The sequence below is a fragment of the Hippichthys cyanospilos genome, chromosome 21 (genome assembly GCF_059441005.1).
Source record: "Hippichthys cyanospilos isolate Australia breed blue-spotted pipefish chromosome 21, RoL_Hcya_1.0, whole genome shotgun sequence".
Taxonomy (NCBI): Eukaryota; Metazoa; Chordata; class Actinopteri; order Syngnathiformes; family Syngnathidae; genus Hippichthys; species Hippichthys cyanospilos.
This window is the reverse complement of record NC_142389.1, coordinates 4,831,407-4,857,929: the sequence shown is the minus strand read 5'-3', so window position 1 is coordinate 4,857,929 and position 26,523 is coordinate 4,831,407. Positions and strand designations below refer to the sequence as shown.

At 37.7% G+C, this 26,523-nt stretch overlaps 2 protein-coding genes across 3 annotated transcripts; one reads left to right on the top strand and one right to left on the bottom strand.

Annotated features, from left to right (window-relative positions):
• Positions 1-6,634: 6,634 nt before the first annotated feature.
• smap2 (small ArfGAP2) lies at positions 6,635-20,923 on the bottom strand. Of its 2 annotated transcripts, XM_088405610.1 has the most exons (9): positions 20,508-20,923; positions 14,495-14,628; positions 13,373-13,537; positions 13,242-13,301; positions 13,102-13,159; positions 12,104-12,234; positions 11,843-12,026; positions 11,445-11,761; positions 6,635-10,156 (listed from the first exon to the last, which is right to left on the bottom strand). In XM_088405610.1, the coding sequence occupies exons 1-9, from the start codon at positions 20,611-20,613 to the stop codon at positions 10,046-10,048; spliced, it is 1,266 nt and encodes a 421-aa protein (XP_088261736.1). In that variant the 5' UTR covers positions 20,614-20,923; the 3' UTR covers positions 6,635-10,045. The 2 variants fall into 2 exon arrangements, with proteins under 2 accessions (XP_088261736.1, XP_088261738.1); XM_088405612.1 differs by lacking the exon at positions 14,495-14,628.
• Positions 20,924-21,714: 791 nt separating this feature from the next.
• On the top strand, positions 21,715-26,255 carry trappc3 (trafficking protein particle complex subunit 3). Its single transcript, XM_088404882.1, has 5 exons — positions 21,715-21,876; positions 22,061-22,158; positions 23,149-23,248; positions 24,814-24,996; positions 25,892-26,255. The coding sequence occupies exons 1-5, from the start codon at positions 21,835-21,837 to the stop codon at positions 26,009-26,011; spliced, it is 543 nt and encodes a 180-aa protein (XP_088261008.1). The 5' UTR covers positions 21,715-21,834; the 3' UTR covers positions 26,012-26,255.
• Positions 26,256-26,523: the final 268 nt, after the last annotated feature.

Here is a 26,523-nt window from a genome sequence, read left to right as displayed (position 1 = left end):
TTGCGATCAAATAAAAAAATTGCTCAAGTAAATATGTCACAAGTTTTGAAGAAAATCATTGTTGAAAAATGCAATTAATTGTGAATAATTCTGGAAACTTTGACAGCACTAATATATATATATATATATATATATATATATATATATATATATATATATATATATATATATATATATATATATATATATATATATATATATATATATATATATACACATACACACACACTGTGTATGTACATATAAAGTATATCTTAATATACATATATTAACATATATTTATGGGTCATGTTACAGTGGTTGAAAACAACATGCTACTAGTAACACCAGTAACATAGAATGTTTGGTTAACTAGTAGCATTTGACGGTCCAATTAGCTTAACGTGTTTGAAGAAACATTACATACATTAGATGAAGGCAATAATGGAAAAAGCATGACTAGTAACAAAGTTAAATACAACTGAACTGTAAGTGCACATAATTTGGAGGACTTTTTTGAGGGCGATCAATTCACGTTACCTTTTTTTTTTTGCTGATATAGTTGACAATTACAGTTAATGGGTTAACTTATTCATTTGTTGAGGTCAATGGTAGTGAATGAGTTAAACTGGATGGCAGAGTGGTTAGGAATCACTGATTTCAGAGATGATGGATAACATGATGATGATGATGAGAGTAATAATCCAAAATTCTGCCTTCATTTTTTTTACATGGCACTGAAGCATCGTGGGAAACATTAGGAGCATTTTTGAAAGTTTTTCGGGCTTCCCTTTCTTTTGTGTATCATCGTTTGAAAATTGAATCAGGCTTTATTTTGATTTATGATTTCAAAGGCGACACCAACGACATTCGAATTCTCACTAGTTTTGCACTACGGTGATTTTTTTAAAGACAGCACTTTATTGTCAAATAATCCTCTCACAAAACTTTCCATTTTGAATGCCAGCATGGAAATGTAACAGCACGTTTGTTTATTTATTTATCGATTTAAAAAAAAATCCTTTTCACTTCTATGAGAGCAACAGGTCGGTTTTCCTCATAGCACTTTCTGTCATTAATCTGACACTCGCATCTCAGTTATAGAAAACGATTTCAGCATAACCAGATGTAGCAGAAAGTTCAATGTAGTTCAAGCAAGTAATTGGCATTTACTGTTTATTTTTTTTTTAAATCTATTTATAGCATTTTTAGTCGATTTACGAGTGTTGGGACCAGCATTAAACTTGACACAAATGTCCAAGTGTTTAAAAGCAAGACGAATTTGCATGTTTTTACAAATGTACATTCCGTTTCTCAGCACTAAAACGGAAGATGGCGTTTGTATTCTTGTCCTCGCAGCACTCGCAAAACCGACAAAATTTCACTTTGAATTCGATGAATATGCGTGTTGGGATTTTCTTGACATCATCTATGGTATTGTAGGGTATTCTATACAGTATATATATATATATATCTATATCCAAATCTTTGTGTCTTTTTGTGGACAGCTGGCATGATGATGTAAAATGAGTACAAATATCGTATTTGCACACAATCTTTTCAGTGCACTTTTTTTGTGATTCCTAATAGAAAAATAAATCGTTTGACAAGCCAATCCTGTTAAGAACCACGAAACAGAAACCAACTTTGTATAACATCCTTTCACTGCTGAATGTTTACTCTTTGGGCAAAAAAAAAAAAAAGAATATTTATGCTATGTGTTTGTTAACCTTTTTGCTGTACAGTTTTGTCATTTTGCGAGCAGAAATGAAAGTTATCCTTGAAATAATGTTCTTTATCGTCCAAATTGAATCCGGCAACCAAAAGCAAAGTGAAATATTGCCTTTGTTTCACGTGAGGTGTGACTGTGCAAAATTATTGCATTTTTGAGTGTGAGGGACCGTAAGAATGAAGACATTTTAAAATGTGTAAATAATTGTTAAATAATAGATATTGCTGTTTAAATTATGACGATGTGGACTTTATATTTAAAGTCCCTGTGAAGTGGAAAAAAAAGTTTGACATTTCCTGAAGAGTGTTCAACAAGCATGCTGAATTTCATTGATACCAAAAAAAAAAAAAATGCGTCCACTGTTGTCTCCATTTTGTCTCAGCAAAAAAATCAATGTGAGTTGCATGCCACCCAAATTCATGAGACATCGGCCAGGATGTCCTCTACTAGGATTTAGTAGGGTAACACCAATGTGTCAAACTCCCAAAAAATGTCCACTCCAGTGGACGCTTTTGTGTCCAAACCGTCTCAGCAAGAAAGCAAATTTAATTACATCATAAACAAAAACATGAGACATCAATACGAAGGCCAGGATGTCCTCGCTGGAAGAGACTGGGACTTCGTAGGATAGCTTCAATTAATCAAAAGATATAGACCAAAAAATGTCCACTACAGTGGACACCGTTGTGTCCAATCTGTCTCAGCAAGAAAGTGAATTTAATTACATCATAAACAAAAACATGAGACATCAATACAAAGGCCAGGATGTCCTCGATGGAAGAGACTAATACTTCGTAGGATAGCTTCAATTAATCAAAAGATATAGACCAAAAAATGTCCACTCCAGTGGACACTGTTGTGTCCAATCTGTCTCAGCAAGAAAGCGAATTTAATTGCATTACAGCCAAACACATGAGACATCAATGGAAAGCCCTGGGTGTCCTTTTTTGAAGACACTGAGACTTTGTAGGATCGCTTCAATTTTTCAAAAGATATAGACCAAAAACGTCCACTTCAGTGGACACTGTTGTGTCCAATCTGTCTCAACAAGAAAGCGAATTTAATTGCATTACAGCCAAACACATGAAACATCAATGGAAAGCCCTGGATGTCCTTTTTTGAAGACACTGAGACTTTGTAGGATCGTTTCAATTTTTCAAAAGATATAGACCAAAAACGTCCACTACAGTGGACACTCATGTGTCCAATCTGTCTCAGCAAGAAAGCGAATTTAATTGCATTACAGCCAAACACATGAGACATCAATGGAGAGCCCTGGATGTCCTTTTTTGAAGACACTGGGACATTGTGGGATAGCTTGAATTTTTCAAAAGATATAGACCAAAAACGTCCACTACAGTGGACACTCATGTGTCCAATCTGTCTCAGCAAGAAAGCGAATTTAATTGCATTACAGCCAAACACATGAGACATCAATGGAGAGCCCTGGATGTCCTTTTTTGAAGACACTGGGACATTGTGGGATAGCTTGAATTTATCAAAAGATAGAGACCAAAAATGTCCACTGCAATCCGTCTCAGCAATAAAGCGAATTTAATTAAATTGCACCCAAATACATCAATGGAAAGGCCAGAATGTCCTCTACAGAGGACACTGGGAGTTTGTAGATAGCTTCAACGGATCAAAAGATAGAGACCAAAAACAAATGTCCTTTATAGTGGACACAAATGAATAGGCTTAGTCTCACAGGGATTTTAAACGAGAGAAAATCAAATTAACCGAAATATCAGGTCAATCCTTATTAAACTTGGGCTATTTTGTCCAATTATTTTTCGAGTGTACCAATCACCCCTACTTTCACCTGACATTCATGCACTCACGGCAAACAACAAGGCGCTCTAAAGCCAAGCCCCTAAATTCACTTCACAGGGTCTTTAATATTCCCCCAAATATCTCATTTAATTCTTAACATTTTTTTCCACTTTTATGAATATCAGAAGACGAAAGTAGTCCAACAGGGTTGACGAGTGACTTTTTGAATGTGAAGGTTCTGAAATGGCTCCGGCGGTTCCCCTTATGTGCAAAAAAAAAAAAAAAGTACTGTATGGTCAATCAAGCTGTCGCAAATGTATTTTATTTTTTTATGACGAGAGAGGAATTCGAGAGAGGAGGTGTTGGCCTTGCGGCGATGAGGGCTTGTTCAGTTTACAATGGCCTTATTGTATTATGATATCAATGCTTCACTATTGTATTACACTTATGAAAGTTTGAACAAATGTGTTTTGCTTGAAATATTCTTACGGTATATATAAAATTATATGTGTGTATAGTTTTTGGAATGTATTTCTTAACTCTTACACTTATTTTTTCTGTCATTCACTTTGCGGTACTGCCTCTCTCGTAACAGGGGACACCTTGTACGCGAAAGAAAATATTTGGGTGGTTGAAATAAGCATGGTTATGCTTTTTGATTTATTTATTGGAATTGCAATGAAAGCAATGATCGACCACAAAGATGCCATTTGGTTTGAATTGTAGGTGAGATTTATTATCGCATGAGGTGAGGTTTTTTTTTTTTTTTTTTGATGGTGTAGATCCGAAAATACTGGGAATTTTTTTTTTTTTACACTTTTAAATATTCTATTTATTTTCAGGTATTTTTGTTTGAATATTAACTCATCTTTCACTAGCTATTTTTCGACTTTCCTTTACCCTAATATTGAAAAGAAAAAAAAAACTGTATATTTAGTACATGGGAATGAATGTCTGGACTGTAAAGACGTATAACAACGTTTTTGGGAGTGAATGAGTTAATTCAGAATAGCATTATTTAATCGTTTGGTTATTTACACGTTTACGGGACGGTTTGTATGCATAATTCACATTTTCAAACAAGCAAATGACAGTTTTAGAACAAACACACTAAAAATCACATGTAGAAATATTTTTTAATCTTCATCCACGTATCCTGAATGAAGCAAATTTACAGCCTATGTTCCCATAGAAATTTTGCAACCCTAACTTGACGTAGCATATTTTTAGGCAATAAACACAGACTGTAACTTAAGTTGCTCACAAAATACATTTTTTTTTTTACTTTGAGCTGACAAACAGTTCTTCTAACCTCGTTCGCAGGCACCTGAGACCCTCAGAGTAACTAGGAAGTAGTAGCTTTTTTTTCATTTTTAACTTATAGCGCCCCCATGAACGCCTTTTCCTTTTTTCACCCCTCCTGAGGTCTTTTTACCGTAGCAAATCGACACAAAAAATACTGTATTGTACGTCTTGCTATAATATTCTGTCCGTGTAATATGTCAATTTGTTTCAGTCTATATACGCCGTGTGAGAATATTCTCATATATATATATATATATATATATATATATATATATATATATATATATATATATATATATATTTAGGCCCTTTAATACAATTGCAAGCGCAGTTTAAATGTGAATACTGCAGCCTACAATAGGAAAATAAAATTAAACAAGTTACTTTTGCTATCGTTAGCTGGATGCTTTACGTTGATGTAGTAAGTTAAACTTGAGCTCCTTCTTACAAAAAATGCACACTACCTTAATCGATGGTGCCATCGGAACATTTTTTTTTTTAAAAGTAAAAATGACCATCCTTTGGATCAACATGTTTCACATGTTTGTCCGTTTTCCCGTCTTCTTTCTCCTCGTGAACTTTCCCTCAACAGGAGCTAATCAGATTATGTCCCTAACTCAAGCACAAGACGCCCAATGCAACAAATCTAATCATCATACCGAAAGCATAAACGTAACAGTAAAAAATTGATTCATGTGATTAAAATAAAACAACTATTAACTAAAACTATTCGTCATTGATCATTAATCTGCCACTTCAGGTCATTTTACTAGCGTACTAAATTGCAAATAGAATACAAGTGCATACAAGTTCCGGATATCAAGGCGATCAAATAAACGCTCAAATTTTGCACTTAATGACCACTGTAGCGCCCTTTAACCCCGCCCCTCCCCCCACTCTCCCCGCAACTATTAATTCCCAAGCCAGCAAAGCACAAAATGTCCCCGAATGCAGCACGACAAGGAAAAAACAACTTGAGACCGTACTAAGAGGAATTGTAATGATGCTCGCAAGCACACACACACACACACACATGCGCACATCCGCACACACACGGAGGAGATGAAAAGCTCACCATCACTCCAGAAACATTCATCCACATTGCTGGTTTTGGTGGTCTTCTCTAACTGGCCTTAACCTTTCCACTGAGGCGTTTGCAAAAGGGCATCGTATGCAGGAGCGACTTTGTGATGGGAGGATGCATTTTAGGGCAGAAAGCGAGAGCTGTAATTTTCTACCTGTGCTTTGTAAATGTTTTCTATGTGCAGTATTTGATAATGTAAAACTGGTATTTTTGTGGTTTGTAAGCTGCAAAATTGATTACTTCAAGGTGCACGTAGTTTTTTTTTGTTTTTTTTAAGAAAAGTCCATTAAAAGTGAGGCTACAAAAAAAATAACATTTAACATTTCGGGTTCAGAAGCCTGTATTTGCATGCCCTTCGATCAAGCAAAGTCAATAAAGTTCATCCAAATCACCAACATTGAGAGAGTGAGTCCTGCATTTTGGTCCAGGAGATTTCAAAGAATCCACTAGATGGCAGCAAAGACACTTTTCTATTCCATTCCATTTTATTTAGCGCTTTATTATTATTATTATTATTATTATTATTATTATTATTATTATTATTAGTAGTAGTAGTAGTAGTAGTAGTAGTATAATTGTTATTATTAATTTATTTTTGTTTTAAAAAAATATAAATTTCTTGGAATTTTGTTTTTTGTGCATTATTTTACCAATTCTTTACAAACGTTGTTCTTGGCACTGACCCGTGACGCATTTAAGGGAAACTCGAAATGCAAAATGTACCCAGGAAGCTTCCAAATAAAAAAAAAACAAAAAACAAATCAAATCAAAAAGTATTTATTCATTATATTTCCACAGGTATCTTCTATTACATTCTCATAATGTGTAAATATGGCAACAGATAGGCAAAGTATACAAAACGAATAAACAAAACAAAACTGAATGTGGGTGATAACAAATCTGAACTATTCCGTGCTGTTAGGCCCCGCCTCTCGATCTTGAAGTATGACAAAAGATACATTTCCTGTATTTGCTTCCACGTCACAGAAAATGTTGCATAAAACAAAACAAATTAAATTTCATATGACACGGCAAAGAAAAATCTGAGCCAATTTACAATCATGACTTCATGCATTTAGTTAAAAATACATCCCTAACGGAGCCAAACATTCGTGTGTGATTTTATCCCTTAAAAAGAAAAAAACAAAACAAAAATACAGTGATTTGTAGTTCACAAGGCGTTTTGGTCCTACCGTAAAAGAAACAACAAAAATAAAGATACAGTTGTTAAGTTCTGTGTAGGAAACGTGAATTGCTTGAAAGACAAAATTACTGAAAAAAACAACAACATTTTTGTCACCTTAAGACTTACATTCAAGTCATTAAAACATAACAAACAATCATTGAAAAAACGATCTCTTCATGCAGCTCACTGGAAGTGCCTGTCAGCATGTTAGCTCATCAAAGCCCCGCCCACCGTGACGTCACGCGTTATTTACAAACATTCAGCACCATTCCTGCAGTTTCCACTGCACAAAATAGCCTCGTCATGTCACTGCATGCATGTGATGCGTTTAAGTGCTGAGGAAGTTGCACAGTGAACAGTTGAGGATGCCGCGCAAGCCAAAAAGTCACGCTCGCCACTCTCACGCAAAAATGAAAAACTCTCATGACACATTCTACAAACAGGAAAACATTCTCTACAAACAGCAAATTTCACAATTAAAAACTTGCTCAGAAAATTACCACATAAGCAAAAAACTCTCACACACATTCATGACCTCTCCCTAAAACTCTTAAACACACCAAAGAACCCGCACACCCAGAAAAAACTCTCACAAATATATACCAAATCCTTTCCCCAAAACATTCACACATAAAACCTCTCACAATTAACTCTAAAAAAACCCTCACATTAAAAACCTCTCACACATGTACCCCCGAAAACTCTCATATATACTTTCACACACCTAACTCTCACACTACACCAAAACCTTTACAAAAGACTTTCATACATACAAACCAACTCTCATTTTTTTTTAAAAAAACTCTCACATTAATCTCTCACATAATACCCACCAAAACACTCTTGAGACTTACTTTCACACTTCAAACTTTCACACTACACCAAAACCTTTACACAAAACTTTCATACAAACCAGAAAACTCTCACATAAATAAAACACTCACTCACACAAATCCCGCGCCCCTAACAAAAACTCTCTTAACAAAACCTCATACTCAAGGAAACGCATAACCACAACACTGTGACACTCTCAAACCTCTCACACATCCCTAAAGTCACTGAATCACAAACTCTCACACATACCAAATAACTTTCACCTCACCACAAAATCCTCATATATCAAAATCTCTCACACATCCCTAAAGTCCCTGAATCACAAACTCTCACACGTACCAAATAATTTTCACACTCACCACAAAATCCTCATATATCAAAATCTCTTACACATATTCAAGACCTCTACCAAAAGCTCACACATACCCCACAACATTTACAGTCACCATAACACATCTCTCAGTAAACACACACAATTCCTCTCAGTTGCAAAAAAACCCACATGAGAAAAACAACTCCAGATCATGTCATTAATACCAAAAACCTCACACTCAGCAAACAACTTGCCTCACACATACCCCTAGACTCACACATCAAAATTCTCACACACTCCAAAAACACACTCTCTCTCTTACATGTGGCACTCCCAAAAAATCTCATTCACACAAAAATGTGATCACCCAAAAACTCACACATGAAACCTCTCTCGCAGTAAAAATTGGATACCTCAAAAATCAAATGCTGAGTCTGCCTTTGTGTACGAGGTTTTTGTTTTTTTTTGGGGGGGGGGCTAATGTTATTTTGGCTTGCACAGCACCTCAACCTATGAGCGCCAACTCCCCCACAATAAATGGACAGCACAATGGATACAGTACGTGGTCACTACTGTATATAACAAAACCTATTGAAAGCCCCATAAAGCTCGTCTTGATCTTTGGTGTGCCAAAATCCACTTCATGTCTCTCGCATAACGCGGACCACATATTCATTGTAGAGGAAGTGCTGTGTACATTGAAATAAGGGATGCTTAGCTGCCTGTTTTTGTGCATGTAGAAACCCTCAGTGCTACATACAGTTTTTGAACATGACATGAGTTTTGCCTTTAACTCATTCAATCCCAAAGACGATTTTTGTTGTTTTATTTTTTTGTTCTTTTTTTTTTTTGCTTCTTTACGTTCCGTTCAATTTAATTCCAGTTTTTTGGCTTTCAAAATTGGTACAAAATTGATTAAACACTCGAGTAATCAATTAATCAGTAAGGTAATTGAGTGCTAAAATAATTGATCACTTTAGGTAGTTAAAAATCAAAATAATCAAGTAGTTTTGGTAATTATTTGCACAAGTATTCGTTTGTTTTTATGTAATGAATTACTGAAATAAATGATTACTTGTGCTACAAATTGATTACTTGAGTAATTAAGGTGCAAAAGTAATTAATTACGCGAGTACTCAATTCATTTAGTACCAGAAAAACACTTGAAAAAATATGTGCATATAAGTACAGTACCTGGTATTAAATGAACTTGAAAAAGAAAGTAAATATACGTCTTTGGGATTGTTTGATTCTAATGGAATTTTTTTTTCCCGGAGTTTAAACTCACATGCTATTGGGCGACTAATTCGTATTGAAATCAGATTTATTAAATATTTGTGCTTTAAAGTGCTCCAAGGAAGTCAATGCCTCCTTTAAAAAACAAAACAAAAAACTGCAATGCTCCAAGCCAACAATTATAGCAGGCGCATGTTCTTCAATATTCTTCACACGCACATTCACATATATGCAAATAATAATAAGGAGATCAAATTTGTTGGCCTGTTTGAAAATCTACCACATTATAATAAGCGCGCAAATTAAAAATAAAAGAAAATCAGGGCCTGTGTTGTGCACATTAAAAAAAAAAAAAAAAGATTTCCAATTGGGTATAAAAATGCGCGCCTTTGACCCTGTCGCTGCATTAAAAAAAACATTCAAGGCAAGTGTGGACATTTTGCGAAGCTCGGCCGAGAAAGGAAGCAAGGGGCCGAGGAGAGAGGAAGAGGTAGTTGGACTTTTCTTTTTCTCGTCTCCTCCTCTTCCCTCTGTGGAAATTGAGTCCCGTCCACGCAGCTCTCATTTTGGACTTCATGAGTTCACTTTCCGGGCGGATCCGATTTATTTCCAGATATGTGCTGTCATGTGCGCAGAATTTGGGGCGGTGGCGCTGCTGCCCGTGGCTTGATTGTTGGCAGTAAAAAGATTCATGCCGGACATGTGCTGAGTCATCTGGAAGACAGAAAATATTCCAAATGCACTTATGCATATATATACCTATACATATTGTATAATTATTTTAACATTCAAACAAAACAAAAAAAAAACATTTCAAGCATGTATTATGGTGTCGTTAAGAGGCGGAGCATGGCGGGGTTATATGTGATGTCAGTGAATGGCTGCGGGAGTGTCTTGGTGTGAGCTGTGGTCAACAGCAGAAAGTGTTCAACATTCTGTTCAGTAATGGATCATTTGTACTACTTGTACCAACCAGAATTGTCCACTAGTCGAATTAGTAAGACGTTTTTTACTTCAGCATTTCTACTTTTAATCTGAATAAGTCTATAGGTAATAAATTGCTCTATACGTTCATCAATTACTTTAGGTACGTTCATCAATTACTTTAGGTACTTTATTATAAAGTAAGTGATTACTCCAAGTACTTAAGTAAGCAATTACTTTAAGTGATTCAGTACTACTTTAGGTACTAAAGTATTTAAACACTAGTCATGAGAATTACTTTAAGTAATTAAGTACCTAAGTCATTTGGTAATAAATCTCTTTATATATTCATCAATTACTTTAGGTACTTTAGGTACTTACTAAGGTAAGTGATTTCTTTAGGTACTAATGTGATCAACTATTTTACGTACTGAAGTACTTAAGCACTAGTCATAAATTACCTCAAGTAATTAAGTACTTTGGTAAATAGGTAATAAAATACTTATGCATTCATTAGTTACTTTAGGTACTTTAGTACAAGCAATAGATTACTTTGAAAACTAAGAATACCAAAGTAAGTGACTACTTTAGGTACTTAAGGACAAAAGTAATCACTTTCTTTAGGTGATTCTGTACTATAGTAATCAATTATTTTAGGTACTAAAATACTAAATGTACTAATATGTACTTTTAGTACAACTCTAATCAATTACTTTCGGTACTAAAGTACCGAAGGTAACAAAATCAACTGGTATTGAATGTAGCAGGTCAAAAGTGGCAATAATAGTAGGGAAATAAGTATTACGGTTGGCCAAGTACTGATATAAGTATCGGTATGTGCGATGGAAGTCGATACTAGTATTGGACACGCTCTTGGAGCATCGCAAACTACAACTAGGCATTAGAAGATTACAAAAAGAAAGTAGGCCTTTCTTTACGATGAGATGTAATTGCATCGGTATCGATGCTTAGTATCGGTATGAGTGTTTATACTCAGTTTTTAAATAATAGTATCGATGAATCCCAAGTTTTATAACATAGTTGCTAAATTGTCTTATAAATGAGGAGAAAGACATACCTGTCCAATGTTCCACTGCAGCTGCTGAGCGCCAAGCACTTGGTGCGGATGCGCCATCATCCCAGCGTTGAATTGCTGTCCCATCACGCCGTTCTGTTGCGCCGCCATCATGGCGCTTTGCTGATGTCCCATCATGCCGTGGGACGCCCCCGCGCCGTGATGAACCAGACCGCTTTGGGCTGCCATCAAACCGTTCTGCTGCTGCCCCATCATGACCTGCGACATGGCCACGGCTCCTCCCATCCCGCCCGCCTGAGCTAACGAATGGTACGAGCCGTACGGATGTGTCGGGTACCCCATCTGGTTCATGTACAAGCCTGCAGAAAAAAAAAGCAGAAAGTTATAAATGTCCTTGTGTGTGGTAGGATATCGATACAAAAAGAAAAATGATCTCCAACCATGAGGGGGCGCCATACTGCTAATGTGCACTGAAGGGGTGGAGCCATAAAGGGACAAAATGGAGTCCTTGGACAATTTCCTGAACGTGCCTTCCGCCTTTTTGGGTGCCGGATCCAGGAAGAGGCTGAGGTTTTCAGGCACCGAGGCGGTCACTCTGCTCTGAGGCAAGAAATTGGAGGCAGCCTGGAGATGAAGCCCTTGCTTTCAGTACCCCGCAATATTTCCAAATGAAAATGGTGAGAGGAGTTTGAATTCCGTACTGTGTTCTTTGCGGAAGGATCTGAGAGATGACCGAAGAGATCCAAGGCTGGGTGAACAGGATTTGAAACTGCCGGACTGCCGTTACTGCCCGGAACGCCGTTGGACACTGCAGGACTTGGACTTGGAGCATCTAAGAGGTATTACATACAGTATGTGGTATGAGGGAGGCATCATTATGTTTAAAATAATAATCACCATTGTTTTGATCAAAATTGAAATCGGGATCATTGATCACGATCGTTCATCATGTTTGGTCAAACGTCAACTTATTTCGCTTTTTTTTAAACAAGCAGTATGTAAACGAGGCTTCGAGGCTTATAAATAATAATAATGAACTAATAAATAAAGTAAATAATAATGCAAACAAAAACATGGTAAAAACTTGGCACACAGGGCAACACAGCTAAACTTACTTGAAAAAAAATGAGGCCTATTTAGAAACAAGCACATGATTTACTTTTAAGGAAATTTTAATCTATTAGCAGTCAAAATGTCATTTTTGGTCGTTTCAAACCAATTTTTTTCCAATTTTGGGCCTCAATTGACAGCTAGCCCTGTATATTGTTTCAGAATCAGGCGAAAAACTCTACGCCATTTCACACTGGTAAATAATAAATTAGGCTAAGAAAAGCAGAGGCTATTTAATGATCCATATTATGCACATACGCAAGTCAATACTCTGTGACAATATCGTAAAGATTGCTAAATCCTTAGCATTTAGCTTACAAGTAAGTTTAAATGCATTTGCTAGTTCCATTAACTCATTCACTACCAACGACGGCTAATTACGTCGAGCTGATATCGAATTGATTAAAGTCTACAGAAATGTTTTAGTCGTTCAACCCCTACTTATAAGCGTTATTGTCCATCGTATCATAAAAATGACAAACACTGTAAATACTAAAAGCAACGAAGGGATGGAAGCAGCCCACCGACTGATTCACATTCCGCTTTTTTCATCGCGTTCGTGCGCGTCATATCCGATAGCGGTCCTTACCTAATCCCAGCAAGTCGGTAACACATTGAGAGTCTATCTTCGGGCTCGCGTCTTTTTTCTGTCAAAACAACAAAAGGATTCAATAAAAGCGGCACATTAGCATACGTCACGTGGTTCTCGCAGCTCTGCCGCGTACTTACGATTTTCATTTTCTCAAACACGACCGGCTCCTTGGGGATGTTCTCGCAGCTCTTTTCTTTCTGCGTTCAGAATGTGTTTTTCACTGGTTTAAATATTCCGCTACCCTCATGGTGAGATGATGCTGACTCACCCTGAGCATCTGGATATCAATGACCTTATCCATGTACTTTTTCTTTTCGTATTTGTCCCTGATGAAGTTCTCTGCCGACTGGTCGCTCTCGGGGCGCTGGAAGCATTCGGGTAGGAAGGCTTCGTAGAGGCGTTTGGCCTTGGCGTTGCCCATCTCCTGAACACACTGGAGTTGGGGGAAACATTTTGGAAAAAATATGCGTGGATAGCCCGCTTTCACAAGCATGTTTGAGTATTAAGTCTATCAAGATGGAATCTCTACAAACAAAAAGTTACGGGACGTTTGGGTGAAAAATATACAAGTTATAAAACTAGTCCTTCTCCTGTTATGCAAGTCGTTGACTCAGATTGCGTTCCTTGTCTCCAGTCACTCTTATTTGATAACCGAGAAAAAGTCTAGAGCAGTGATGTCCAAGCATATACCAAAAATGGCAGATGCTACATAACACTGTGGTGAATAAGATATTTCATTTTTAAAAGCAAAAAAACAAACAAACCCTATTTCCTCTTCTATCTTCTCTCTGAATTTTAGTAGTTCATAATGGTTGGTTTCTAAATAGATATGAGATAGCTATGTAGCTATCAAGCTAGGTGGCTAGCTTGGTAACTTGCTAGTTTAGTAACTCAGCAGCTTGATTTGCTGTGGCAACCCCTGAAGGAGAACCCATAAAGGAAGAAGAAGAAGAAGAAGTGCATTTGCGTGGACTGATTTTTGGTGTGCTCAATGAATTTAATAAACATCAAATTTAATTAATGTCAACCAACTAATATAATCCAATTGAGCACTGTAGTGATAACTTTGACCATTGGATGGCGGTGTTTCCACACTTATTACACAGCTGTTACCTACAGTGCAGGCAAGTGTAACTAAAGAATGAAAGTCAATCTTTCAATGGCAGCACCCATATTTACATAGACATAGCACACAATATTCTGTTGGCCTTGAAAGGTGAGTAAAAATGCTAAAAAATAATTTTAAAAAATGACCCACTAGAGGTTTCCTTTTTCTCAAAGTGGCCCTTGTATTATTAGATTTTTCTGCATATGGCTCTTGTTTGGACACTTCTGGGCCCTAGAGCGCCCATTTTAAATTCTACATGTCACTGAGAAAATGTCCTCCAACCTGAACCTGCTCCTGCGTCCACTGGTCCAAGTTGACAGACTTGACTCTGGAGATGTGGACCCCGAGATTTCGATGAATACCGGCGCATCTTATACAGATAAAGATCCCCAAATTCCACGAAGCCCATCTAGGACCTGGAAGACAGATTGATTTGGACTTGATGTCGTTTTTAGCTTCTCCTGAGAAACCACCCTGAACAAAAGAAGGCTCTTAACGAAGACAAGTTGAAGAGCAATGGGAAGGGGGAAAAAAAAAAAAAAATCCAATTATTTTGTGTCCAATTACAGACAGCCATGCCTGAGACCTCAATTACAAGCCGCAATTCAGCAGGGAACCCGTCCAATCCTGCGTAAATCAGGCACTGCCCTGACACGTTGTAGCACCCAATAAGACAGGTAGCCTATATAACCGAGCGAGAGGGGAAAGAGTGGTACAAAAATACACACAATAAAAGCTGCTGGAGACCAGCAGGCATTTGAGTCCGTGTGTGTGTGTGTGTGTGTGTGTATACGCCTCAGAGTATCATTAACAACCTGGAGTCTCTCCGGCAATAACATTAAATACGGCTGCAATATCTTCGTAAAAAAAAAAAAAATGTGTTGGCTAGAGCCCGGAGTGGTCTAAATAGTACCAACTCAGCCTCTATTTGGACCATTACATCATTTGGACCAATACATCACTTACAAAACCGACGTGTGAAAATATCACTTTTCGCTGCAGTGTGTCTTTTTCAACACTAGATGGTGCAAAAGCCCTTGAAGTTGTACTTCCCCAAACGGAGCTTGTAATGAAATAGGAAGTTCATTTAAGTGTTTGTGGAGAAAGAGCTTCCTCTTCCACATGTGTCTGAATACTGGCATCAAATCTCACTTCTATATTTTGGTGAATGTAATATGTTGTCCTTGGGTGATTATAATCGTCCAGCTGAGGCTTTTTGGGAGAAAATTGGCAGACAAGTCTGTCTGGCGCAAGCATTAGCTGTCATGCCGGCATGATAGCTAATAATAGAATTACTGTGCAAATCCTGCTTAACTGCCGCAAACACTTGTGAGGGATTATCAAATATGTGGAACTCCCTGAATGAGGGAATCACTTTGTCCTGGACATGTTTTTACGCCCCATTTTTCTCCTGCCTCTTGAACCGTTATCTCTTAGCCACAGTTTGACCTTTTGTGTTCTCCCAGATGAAATACTGCAGTTTCACACTCTTGTAGCAAGCGCTGCCTTTGTTTTTACTGGGTTTGGCTTAATCATATAGAGCTGGTCGATTTGTCTTGTGACAAGATAGGATCGTTAAAACACTTTGTGAAAACGTTAAGAGATAAACATTAAAATCAATGCCTAGCTCACACGCACAAACTGAAGCTAGATCGTCACCAAATTCAGTTTAAAAAAACTACATTGTTATCCACAGACTTCATTAGTAAAATGAGCATGTTTTTTTTTTCTAAATAAGGTACAAGTAAGCAATCTAGCTAGCTTGGGAACTTGCAAACTGGCTAGCTCAGTAACTTGCAAGATCACATGCTAGCTAGCTAGCTAGCTAGTGGTCTTTGACCATCCCAAAATTTTGTAAAAATGCTAAATTATTTGCCTTATAAAAAAGTTGTTCAGGAAGCAGATTTTCTGAGAAAACCCTTTGAGAAAAAACGCTTGCTCGCTTGGTAACTTGCTAGCTCTGTATCCCACTAGCTAGGTGACTTGTTAGCTTGCTAGCTAACAAGGTACCTACATACCTAATTATCTATCTATCTATCTATCTATCTATCTATCTATCTATCTATCTATCTATCTATCTATCTATCTATCTATTGATTGATCGATCGGTGCTGTATATGCATAGTCTAATTATGCTACCGAAATTTTCTCACGATTAGCTAAAAGTATGGTGTTTATTATTACTGACATGTACAAATTGAATGACTTGTATGCACTTACAGTAATTGATATTCACAAAAGACACATTTAAGGGATAACGTTTTGTATGTCCCATGCACCAAAGGTCATCTCCTGAAGCTAATTATGGATGTGTGGTCCTGATGTTTGTAAAGGTAGCATAGCAACCAGATAAGGCCTGAGGTGGGGGAGGCATGAGATGACTTGGACGTGCATGGAATGAATCACACGTGCATACTGCACCGCAGTAGTCACTTTAGTGGAGATCCATAAGGCGTTTGGTATTGTTTATGTGTTGTCAAATCATATACACCTCCGGGTACTGTGAACAGAAATAGTCGGGAGAGTAGGAGGCGAAGTCGGAAAAGAAATGAAATGCGGGGCTTTAAATTTGCCGTCTTTTTGGCTTTGCAAGACCGAGATAGCTTTAAATATCACGGAACGTTGCGGCGTTGACAAATATGTCTGGCATTAGTTTATGCTGATCAAAAACTTTATTTATAATGTCCAGCTATCTATCTATCTATCTATCTACCTATCTATCTATCTATCTATCTATCTATCTATCTATCTATCTATCTATCTATCTATCTATCTATCTATCTATCTATCTATCTATCTATGTATCTATCATTGCCCTAACGCTCATCACAAACAAACGACCTCATAACAACAAACAAACCCATAAAACATTAGCATTAGCTAGCATGCTAGCCTAGCCGTCAAAGTAATACTTTTCTGCAAGACTTGTTCTCGTGTAATTTTTTTTTTTAAGTTGGAAAACATTGCTTTGTGTAATGAGAATGGACCCAAAGAGGATTTCCAGATTTGGCTGACGACTCATCAGGAAGCCCTATCAAATTTTGTTTAATAGCCCTTAAGTGTGATTTTGCATTGAGGTGGATAATAAAGTTGAATTTGCAAAACACACAAATACATCTTAGCCTCGCTTGCTAACTAACGCACACGTGCACAAGAGGCCCGCAGGGGCTTACGGCTCATTAGCAGACATCCCACAAGGATAAACGCTACTTTCAGCAGTTAATCCCGCAGAGCTGTAGGTATTGTCAAACCCTGCACACCATTTCCTATCGCTGCCCTGACACGTGGCTCCAGTACAATATATTGACACATTTAATGTAGCAATCAGTGTACAAGCCGAATGTCACTCATGCACACCATTATCCTCCACTTCTATTTCCAACCACCTAAAGTGCCTTCAGGAACCCTGAAGCTATCCAGTGACCCAGCAGTCCTCCGGTCTATGCTAATAAGCAGATGGACCCTTATTGATAATTCACTTCCATTCTCACCATATCGCATCGCAATGTGAGGACCAATCGTGGTCGTTAAAGAATATAAAGGTCATTTCCGGGAAGCCTTTGATCACGCTTTTTGTTGTAAGGATTAGGTGCCAGTACAATTCAAATGAAGCCATGGATTCTCTTTGGCTGTACCAGCCTCTCCTTGACTCTGTGACTCAGGGGATCCAGGAAAATCCCTCCTGGCATCTGACTTGATAAGCCACGTGAGGGGCGGGGCTGGGAAACATGACATCAACAGGTGACGTTGCCACGGCAACACTACACAGCTACAGTAGTCATATGTGCCACAGGGTTTCAGCCAAGGGATGGCACACTCCTGGTTGTGAGATAACTGCCTCTGATGTTTCTTTTCAAATTAAGAGCAAATTAATTGGAACATAAATGTATGCCTTTATATACTGTATAAATATTTGTCAACAGATGTGCACTTTCCATGTACTGTTTACTGATTTCTTCACAGTTTCCTCATCGTGCTTTTTGTGGTTTTGTATGCTTTGTGTGCCACTCGTGTCACCACTTCCTCTCAGATCACCCTGAGGGAGGGAGGTGAGAAATACACAGTAATCTTTGTCGTGGCAAACAAGATTACAACAAGGCAAGACGAGTTGAGCTGATGCTTTTAGGGGGAGAGTGTTTGTGTGCATGTTTTAATGATGAAAGCTCATACGCTTAAAAATGCGCCGATCGGGGGAAAAGGAAGAATAGTATCGCTTCATTTACATATTTGTACGTTTTACAGTACAGAAGTGCCGGGTTCCTCCTTGTCATTGAAGATTGGTCACCTGAACTCATGTGAGCGATAATAACAATTATGATTAAGATTATGATTAAAGGAAGACATGAGGGAGCTGAAATTTCACCCAGATGGTGACAACATGTCAAGGTTCAAATGGCACGACCACTTAGGTGTCACACGACTAGGAGCGTGCCATCCCTTGGCTAAAATACTGCGGGAATGATGCGGAAGAAAATGACCCAAAAATGGTCAAAATAACGCACAAGGGTTCATTTCATGCAGAGCGATGTGAATACACGATGCATTTTGTGTGACCGATTGCATGACAAATCAATACCATGCAACCACTCCCAGGTATAAACTTTCGATGAGACTGAAACGCCACACCACTTCACTCACTGGGTACACATGCACTCAAACTACAGTCAATATAAAAAGTGTACACCCCCCACCTTTTAAATGCCTTTTTTTAAAAAAAATAAAAAAGCAAGAAAGAGAGAAGCGGTTTTCAAATGAGTGTACATTCAGGTTCTTCGGTTAATATGTGATATTTTAGCAGGATTTCAGCGAGCAAATCTAATTTAATTCTTGCTAATGTGACAGAAACCTTTTAAGCTTTTTTTCAAATTGAAAGCAAATTAATTGGAACATGAATCATCCGATTGACTCTTGGCAAAATGTCGACTGCTTTCATTTTATTAGGTTTCATATGAACACACATTGTTATGAATTACATTTTTTTTATTTATATTGATTTTTTTCTTTTGTGAATGTTAAACATTTATCAATAATGATCCTACTTATAGCGACTGCATGGTTTGCAAGGTTTTCTCTTTCCTGGCTTGGTAAAATATAACACATAAAATATAAAATATTAGTACAAATATAATTCCAAGTTTAATTAATAACCTGACCACACTATGATTTAAATCTTTTTTTCCATCTAAAACTGCTTTGTGCTGGTTTACTCTAATCCTTTACACAAGAGTGGGGAAAAAACATCGTGTTGCAAAAGTGTGCACCCCCTCCTACAATCGAGCATATTTCCGCGCTCGGAATTAATCAATCACAAGTAAAGTGCATCTAATTGACCCCAAAACATTTCAGATGTTCTAGTAGTCCAACAAAGTCCAGAAAGTTTGATGAGCCCCTGTGTGATCATGTTTAGCTACACTACATCATATCTTGTCTTGTGTTAGACAAGGTGGAAAGGACTAATGAATAAATCACAACATTAAAGCACTCAAGAGCCTGCTTGCTGATTCTCATGAAATATTTGTGAGGTCGGCAACTCATGTGACGCCAGTCTGGAGTTTGCAAGGTAAATAATGGCGAAGAAACACACACACACACACACACACACACGTGCAGCTGCAACCTGCTTAGTCATTCCACCATTCATAATATTCTCGTCAAGATGCCAGCAGCGACTTTCATTGGAGGATTTATGGCCGAGGTGGAAGTGCTGCTAAGTAGTGAGGGAGGCGAAAGAGCGCTCGCTTTATCGAATCGTCTCTCAAGGTCTGAAGTCGTCCGGGTCAATGCCAAAAAAAAAAACTCGTGTGCGCCTGCAGGATTTATTTTTTTCTCAGCTAACATTTTGTTTTGTCTCTACCAAAATCAAGCACAAAAATCCTACCTAACTTTTTAGATTTCCACTCTTGTTTGACGTTCATATTTGTGACCAAAACTGAAATGTTTACCCAACAGTTTTACCAAAATGGAGGCCAACAGGTCAATGAACACAGTGCACGGTCCAACAGACGAAACAAAAACCAACAAACTGGCATTTAGACTTTTTAAGTACATTTCAGAATCTGTGTTTTATAATAAGTAATAATAATATAAGGGAGTTATTTCGTTTGAAAAACAAGTGAGAGTAATAAAAAATTCATGATAATATTACATCATAACCTCATGTTTTTTTTTTTCTCGCAAAAGGAACTCACATCTTGTCTCACTTAAACGTTTCCAGGCTATTGCACACACACACACACACACACACACACACACACCGCATGGTATGCAGGTTGGATTCAGCAAGAAGACGACCCACCTTTTGATTCGCAGTCCGCGCAGAATTTATTCTCCTCCAACGCCAGCAAAGAGTTGAGCACCGACTGGTATCTGTCGACGTCTTTCACGGATTTGCCCGTCATCATTGCGCAATAGTTGACCTCAGCTCGGTCCACAGCAGCCACGCCGTCCGTGGATTCTCAAATAACCCCCCCCCGTGATTCGATTCGATTCCTGGAAGCGGCGAGTGGCACGCTGGCGCTCCTCGATGGGATGAGGAGGAAGATGAGGATGATGATGTTGAGGATGATGCTGGCGGGGATCGCCTTTAAGCCAAAGAGCATGCGGTTTAGTTAAGCAGCAAAGACTGCATGGAGTCTTGTCCCATGAAAATGTATTTTTACATAAAAGCAATTCTTAGTGAGAAAAATACAAAAAAAAAATAATCCACCACCACTGACTGGTTTATTTTCTAGTTTCCCCCAAAACCTCCACCCTCAGCCCCTTCCTTCCCACGCTAAATAGGTAATTGATCAACGCAGGGCATTATTCTAACGTTGCGCTTCCCCAGAGACATGAAATATACATAGACTCCGCCTTACCGCAGAGTCATACGTAACGTGGCCGCCATTTTGAATGTGTCAACATGCTGGTTGAAAATCAGCATAAATCTCAATTGGAACAAAGATACGTTTCGATCAAGATTGTTACGTTATTATTTAGTAGTATTTGTCAAACAAAAACAATGGACACATTCTACATGTGTTTATATATGGTTACTTACTTTAAAGGTTGCGCTTACATATAAGTTTACAGGACAGGCGTGACACATTCAATATGGCGAACAAGCATACGTATCCTAGTAAAAGGAAATGTATGTTTGACTGCCACTCTGTGGCCATTTAGGGCGTGACACTTAGACCTTTTAATTCATGGTTGCTTTTGCGCTTCCTAACCACAAGAGAGCAGTCATGAATCTTGAGTGTTAAAATACTATCAAGTAGTGAAAATTTAAACGAAAATAAGACGTTGATTTTCAAGATAAAACGCAACACCTCTCCATTTTCCGTAAAACAGTATAATACGTGTGATTAATGTCTTTTAATATTTATGGACTATTTAATACAAACTTTTAAAATACAATGTCTTTGTTATTTTAACCCTCGCCCTAACCCGTCCTCCAATAATCTGTCTTCGTTTCAATAATAACCGGAAACAGTTTATTCGTAATTCTGTTTCACTTGATTGAAGCTGGTGACAGCGGTAGTTAATACGGAAATCGCTGCAAAGCTACGATAAAAATATAAAAAAAACGCTACTAATACCTACTTGCCTTTTTACCGTTTATTCATATAATTATCTCCACAATGTCCCGGCAGTCCAACCGCACAACAGACAGCAAGAAAATGGTTAGCGAGGCTTTCTGAAGCATTAGTAAAATGTTACCTAGCTCGCACGATGCTAGCTTTGCACAAAATGCTTTAGTTCAACATAGTCTTACTTGTCACTAGTTTAGCACAAATGTGTTACACATTTTCGGAGTTGAACGTTTGATTGCGAACTTATATGTTCTGTATTTTCCTTTCCTTGCAGAATTCAGAGTTATTCTCACTGACATACGGAGCCCTGGTCACACAACTGTGCAAAGACTACGAAAACGACGAGGAGGTCAACAAACAACTAGACAAGATGTGAGTCTGCAAAATGAAGCATTAAAGTTGATGGATCGGATATTTTTTTTCAATAAATGTAAAATGCATTGTTCACAAAAAGACGGGTGACACCCGAGATGCTCTTGACTGGATCCTTTTCATGTCAACTTAGCATGACGTTCTTTTTAAATGGGATGTCAAATAAATAAAAGTTTGATTGGGTTCATAATATTCTTGGCTTTGAGATAAAGACGACTTTAATAGTTTTAAAATGTTGCACGGGTCTATTTGAATGTAGTTTGATTTTGACAGCTCATTTTCTACATCCAAAACATGTTATTGAGAGTTTTCGATAGTGGACAAAATGATTTACTTATTTGTCAAATAATAAATAGTTTTTGGCTTGGGAACACTGTTAATGATCTCTTTGTTATATTATTGACATCCGTTTACGAACATTCCATAGTAAATATAGAACCAATAAGTTACATTAAAGTTGTTTTTTAAAATAGGAATATTAAAAAGTAAAACAAAAATAAGCAGCATTTCCATCCACTTTGTTATATTTTGGTCTCCCTGGTCTATAATATTACTAGTTATTTTACTCATTTAAGAATGTATTTTTCACACACTTATTTTCAAAATGTATTTCTCACATGCTTATTATTGTACCATTAATGCTTCTTTTTATATCGTGTTTTCACTAGTGTGGCTGTTTCTTCACCACTATGAATGTTTATCGTATCACTAGTCCGCCATGCTGCCTTGTTTACTAAATATTTTAAAAGCAAATTCACAAGGGACAATGACAACATACATTGTGCGAAAACTCAAAGCGAATTACGGGCGTTCCCACTCTGTTTCATGGTCTTGTATCACTTTGTCAGCAAGGTTCACTTGACTAGCTCATCAGAGTTGGGACCTTGTAGGGAATTACAATCGCCTGGTAAATGTTTGAAGTTTGAACCAAGAATGTGTAGAGGAAAATATCGATTTGACTCCATTTCCCCCCACTTCTCACTTTCATAGGGGTTACAACATCGGAGTGCGTCTCATCGAGGATTTCCTGGCACGCTCCAGCGTCGGCAGGTGTCAGGATTTCCGAGAAACGGCCGATGTCATCGCTAAGGTGATTGGACGCTTCCCGGCTAATCGTAGCGTGACCATGGACGTCTTCCAAACAGAATGGATAAATCCTGTTTAGAGAAATGCATCTTCATGCAAGAACTCAAACTCATTTTTACATACCTCACAGTGATGTTCGATATCATTTTGTTTTTAGACCGATACCAGTACAATTACTAAACCCTCTTGAGGAATCTTTTGATACCAAGCACCGATACCACAAGTACTTTTGACAGAAAAAAAGTTCAACCCAAAAATATAGATGATTGATCGATAATTTTACGAAATACCCATTTGTGTCCACTTTTGTGTCCATTTTGTCTCAGCTTGACAGCAAATTTAATTGCTTGACACTCCAGACACATGAGAGAGCAATGGAAAGTCCAGGATGTCCTATATAAAGCTAAAGCTATAGTCAAAAACAAATGTCCACAACAGTGGACACTGCTGATCATATCAAGACAACACATTTTTAACTCCCTATTTTCTCTTACTTTATTCCACAATTTTTTTTCAATTTTGCCATATCTCATTGGAGCTACCCTGCTAAGTCCTAGTGTGCTCAATAGAGGACATCCAGGCCTTTTCAATTATGTCTCGTGTTTAGGTGGGATGTAATTAAACTTTCTGTCTTTCTCTGACCAATTGGACACCCTAGTGTCCACTGTAATGGACATTTGTTTTTTTTGCTCTATTTCCTTTGACTCAGTGGTGCTACCCTTCTAAGTCCTGGTGTCCTCACTAGAGGACATCTTGCTCTTTCCAATGATGAGACAAAATGGACACAAATGTGGACGCAAATAAATAGCATGGGTATCTGGAGGATGTGAAAAATATCCTTAAAATTCCATAAATTTAACGGCAAAGATGAAATGATCTGATTAGTCATTTCTAGTTCGTGATTGCAACTATTTTTGACTGTCATCACAGGTACCGTTACTTTAAAATTAAAAGTCCCGTTACCAGCCCAATACCCGGTACTTTGTACTCTCTCAGGCCTAGTAAATTACAAGTAGTTGGAAAAGGATATTAAGCTTAGTTTACTTGTAAAGGTTGTACTGCACTCTAACGTCCACCTGAACCCCAAAGCCCCCCCCCCCCCCCCCCAAGTCCAATATCTCAAACATTTTTATATGCATTCTTATTGACAAGACTTCATATGTACAGTACAGCTGGCCGGGACATAATCCTGTTTCCATTTCCTGTGAAACATGTGTACACGTCTCACTTCCTTTCTCCCCCGTCAAGTTGTGTAAAGGTTAGTCTTTCCTTTGTGACCCCAGGAAAAAAAAAGAAAGGAATTTAGGCGGAACTCTAACTGCAACACTCCCATCTGTTTTCAATGAATTCATTGCATCACTCCTTACACATTTTGCTGTACCTTCTCATAACCAGGCAATATAGCCACGGGGCAATAAAACAAACATTTTTCAGATCATAAAAACGCCATAACATATACATTGACTTTTTTCCATATGTATGCTCACACCAGGAAGCAGATGCGTGTACATGTCATGCAAGAGCAAGACTTCCTGCGCGGCTTCTAATGGTCATGTCTTCTGCACGCAGGTGGCGTTCAAAACCTACCTGGGGGTCACCCCCAGCGTAACCAACTGGAGCCCGGCAGGAGACGAGTTCTCCCTCATTCTGGAGAGCAACCCGCTGGTGGACTTTGTGGAGCTGCCCGATAACCACAACACACTCATCTATTCCAACTTGTTGTGCGGTGTCCTCAGAGGAGCTCTGGAGATGGTAACTACACATCACGCCATATACAGTGGGATAGTGATAGGCGAGTACCATTATTTATATATATATATATAGGCACAATCTGATTCGCTGCTTGCACTATTGAGTCAACAAGCCGCCTCTTTGAAGGTGCTCATCAGTGAATGGACACTGTGACATGCTTAAAAAGATTTAGAACTGGAACAATGCTAATATTTATTTATGTATCTATTTTAGTACTGATGTGGCTATATTATTATTATTATTATTTATATATATATATTTTTACTAAATCTCCCAAGATTAATCACGATTAATCACATTTTCAACGATTTTCTATGTACTGTTTAACAGATATGTATTCAACTAATTCATCGCATATAAAATTTTTGTATCCTGAATATTAACCATATCAGTACATGATGACAACACAAGAGTTGAGTTACATGCACTGGTATCAGTCAAAAAATTCAAAATTAATTTCATCCTCCCACCTTGGACCCGGCCTTCTATATATTTATATTTATTTTTGTACGCGCTCACCATTTTCCTCAGCGTGGAACGTACCAAGAGTGACCTCATGTGAGTTCAATGTTTTTTATATTGTTTACTTTTTCCACTTTAAACACTTTTCATTCACCTTTGATTTACCGCCACCTAATGGACTGGAGTGGAACATTTGCCACCACACATAGTCTAGTTAATTATTATTATTGTGATTTTTTTAAGAATTATTATAATTAACAGCAAAAAATTAACTTTTTTGTGTGTACTCGTGTGTTTCCTGTTCATTTTCCCTTTTGTATAATGCTGCCATTGGTATGTATTGTCTGTACAGAATGTTATCTAAATTAATATTGACTTATATTTATTATCGTATAAGTAGATTAAAATTAGATGTGAACTTCTCAACTTCCAGGTCCAGATGGCTGTGGATGTGAAATTCGTCCAGGACACACTGAGGGGGGACAATGTGACAGAAATCCGGATGAAGTTTATCAAGAGGATTGAAGAAAACCTCCCCGCAGGAGACGAGTGACAAAAATGATATTTTGCCTCAACAGCATTTTTTTTTTTCCTGGAAAAATGACACTTCGTTTACAGACTGGAAGAGACTATTGAGATTCACTCAAGGTGACACTGAATCCCTCTGCTGCGATATATGATGGATTAAAAAAACAAACAAAAAAAACGGGAAGATCATGTTTTTTCTTTTTTTTTATTGTTCATATTGCTACCAGTTAAATTAATGATGTATATGCTAATAAATTCAACATATTTGATTTATTTCTCTCAGTTTTTGATTTTGAGCGCGTTTTCACACATTTTAGTGCGTTTTCATCTTGCAGTCGCCCTTCAGAGTCAAACAATTCCACGTGTGTATGTTTATGTGTGTCCATTGGGAATAACTTCTGGTTCTGGTTGTCACACCTGTGAATGGCTTTACCTTAACAGGAAGTCAGGGACAAACTTGCCATTTACATGCAGCGCACACCTTGTCAATAACAGCAAACACATGGCTTGTCACACTCAGAAAAAAAAAACAAAAAA

Bases quoted from the DNA above. Each gene is read 5' to 3' on its own strand.
- smap2 (XM_088405610.1), bottom strand. From the start codon at position 20,613: ATGATGACGGGCAAATCCGTGAAAGACGTCGACAGATACCAGTCGGTG. The intron at 13,160-13,241 runs GTAAGTACGCGG...TTGTTTTGACAG, and splicing joins TGTTTGAGAAAATGAAAATC to AAAAAAGACGCGAGCCCGAA. The intron at 10,157-11,444 runs GTATGTCTTTCT...TCTGTCTTCCAG, and splicing joins TGCAGTGGAACATTGGACAG to ATGACTCAGCACATGTCCGG.
- trappc3 (XM_088404882.1), top strand. From the start codon at position 21,835: ATGTCCCGGCAGTCCAACCGCACAACAGACAGCAAGAAAATG. The intron at 21,877-22,060 runs GTTAGCGAGGCT...CTTTCCTTGCAG, and splicing joins CAACAGACAGCAAGAAAATG to AATTCAGAGTTATTCTCACT. The intron at 24,997-25,891 runs GTAACTACACAT...CTCAACTTCCAG, and splicing joins TCAGAGGAGCTCTGGAGATG to GTCCAGATGGCTGTGGATGT.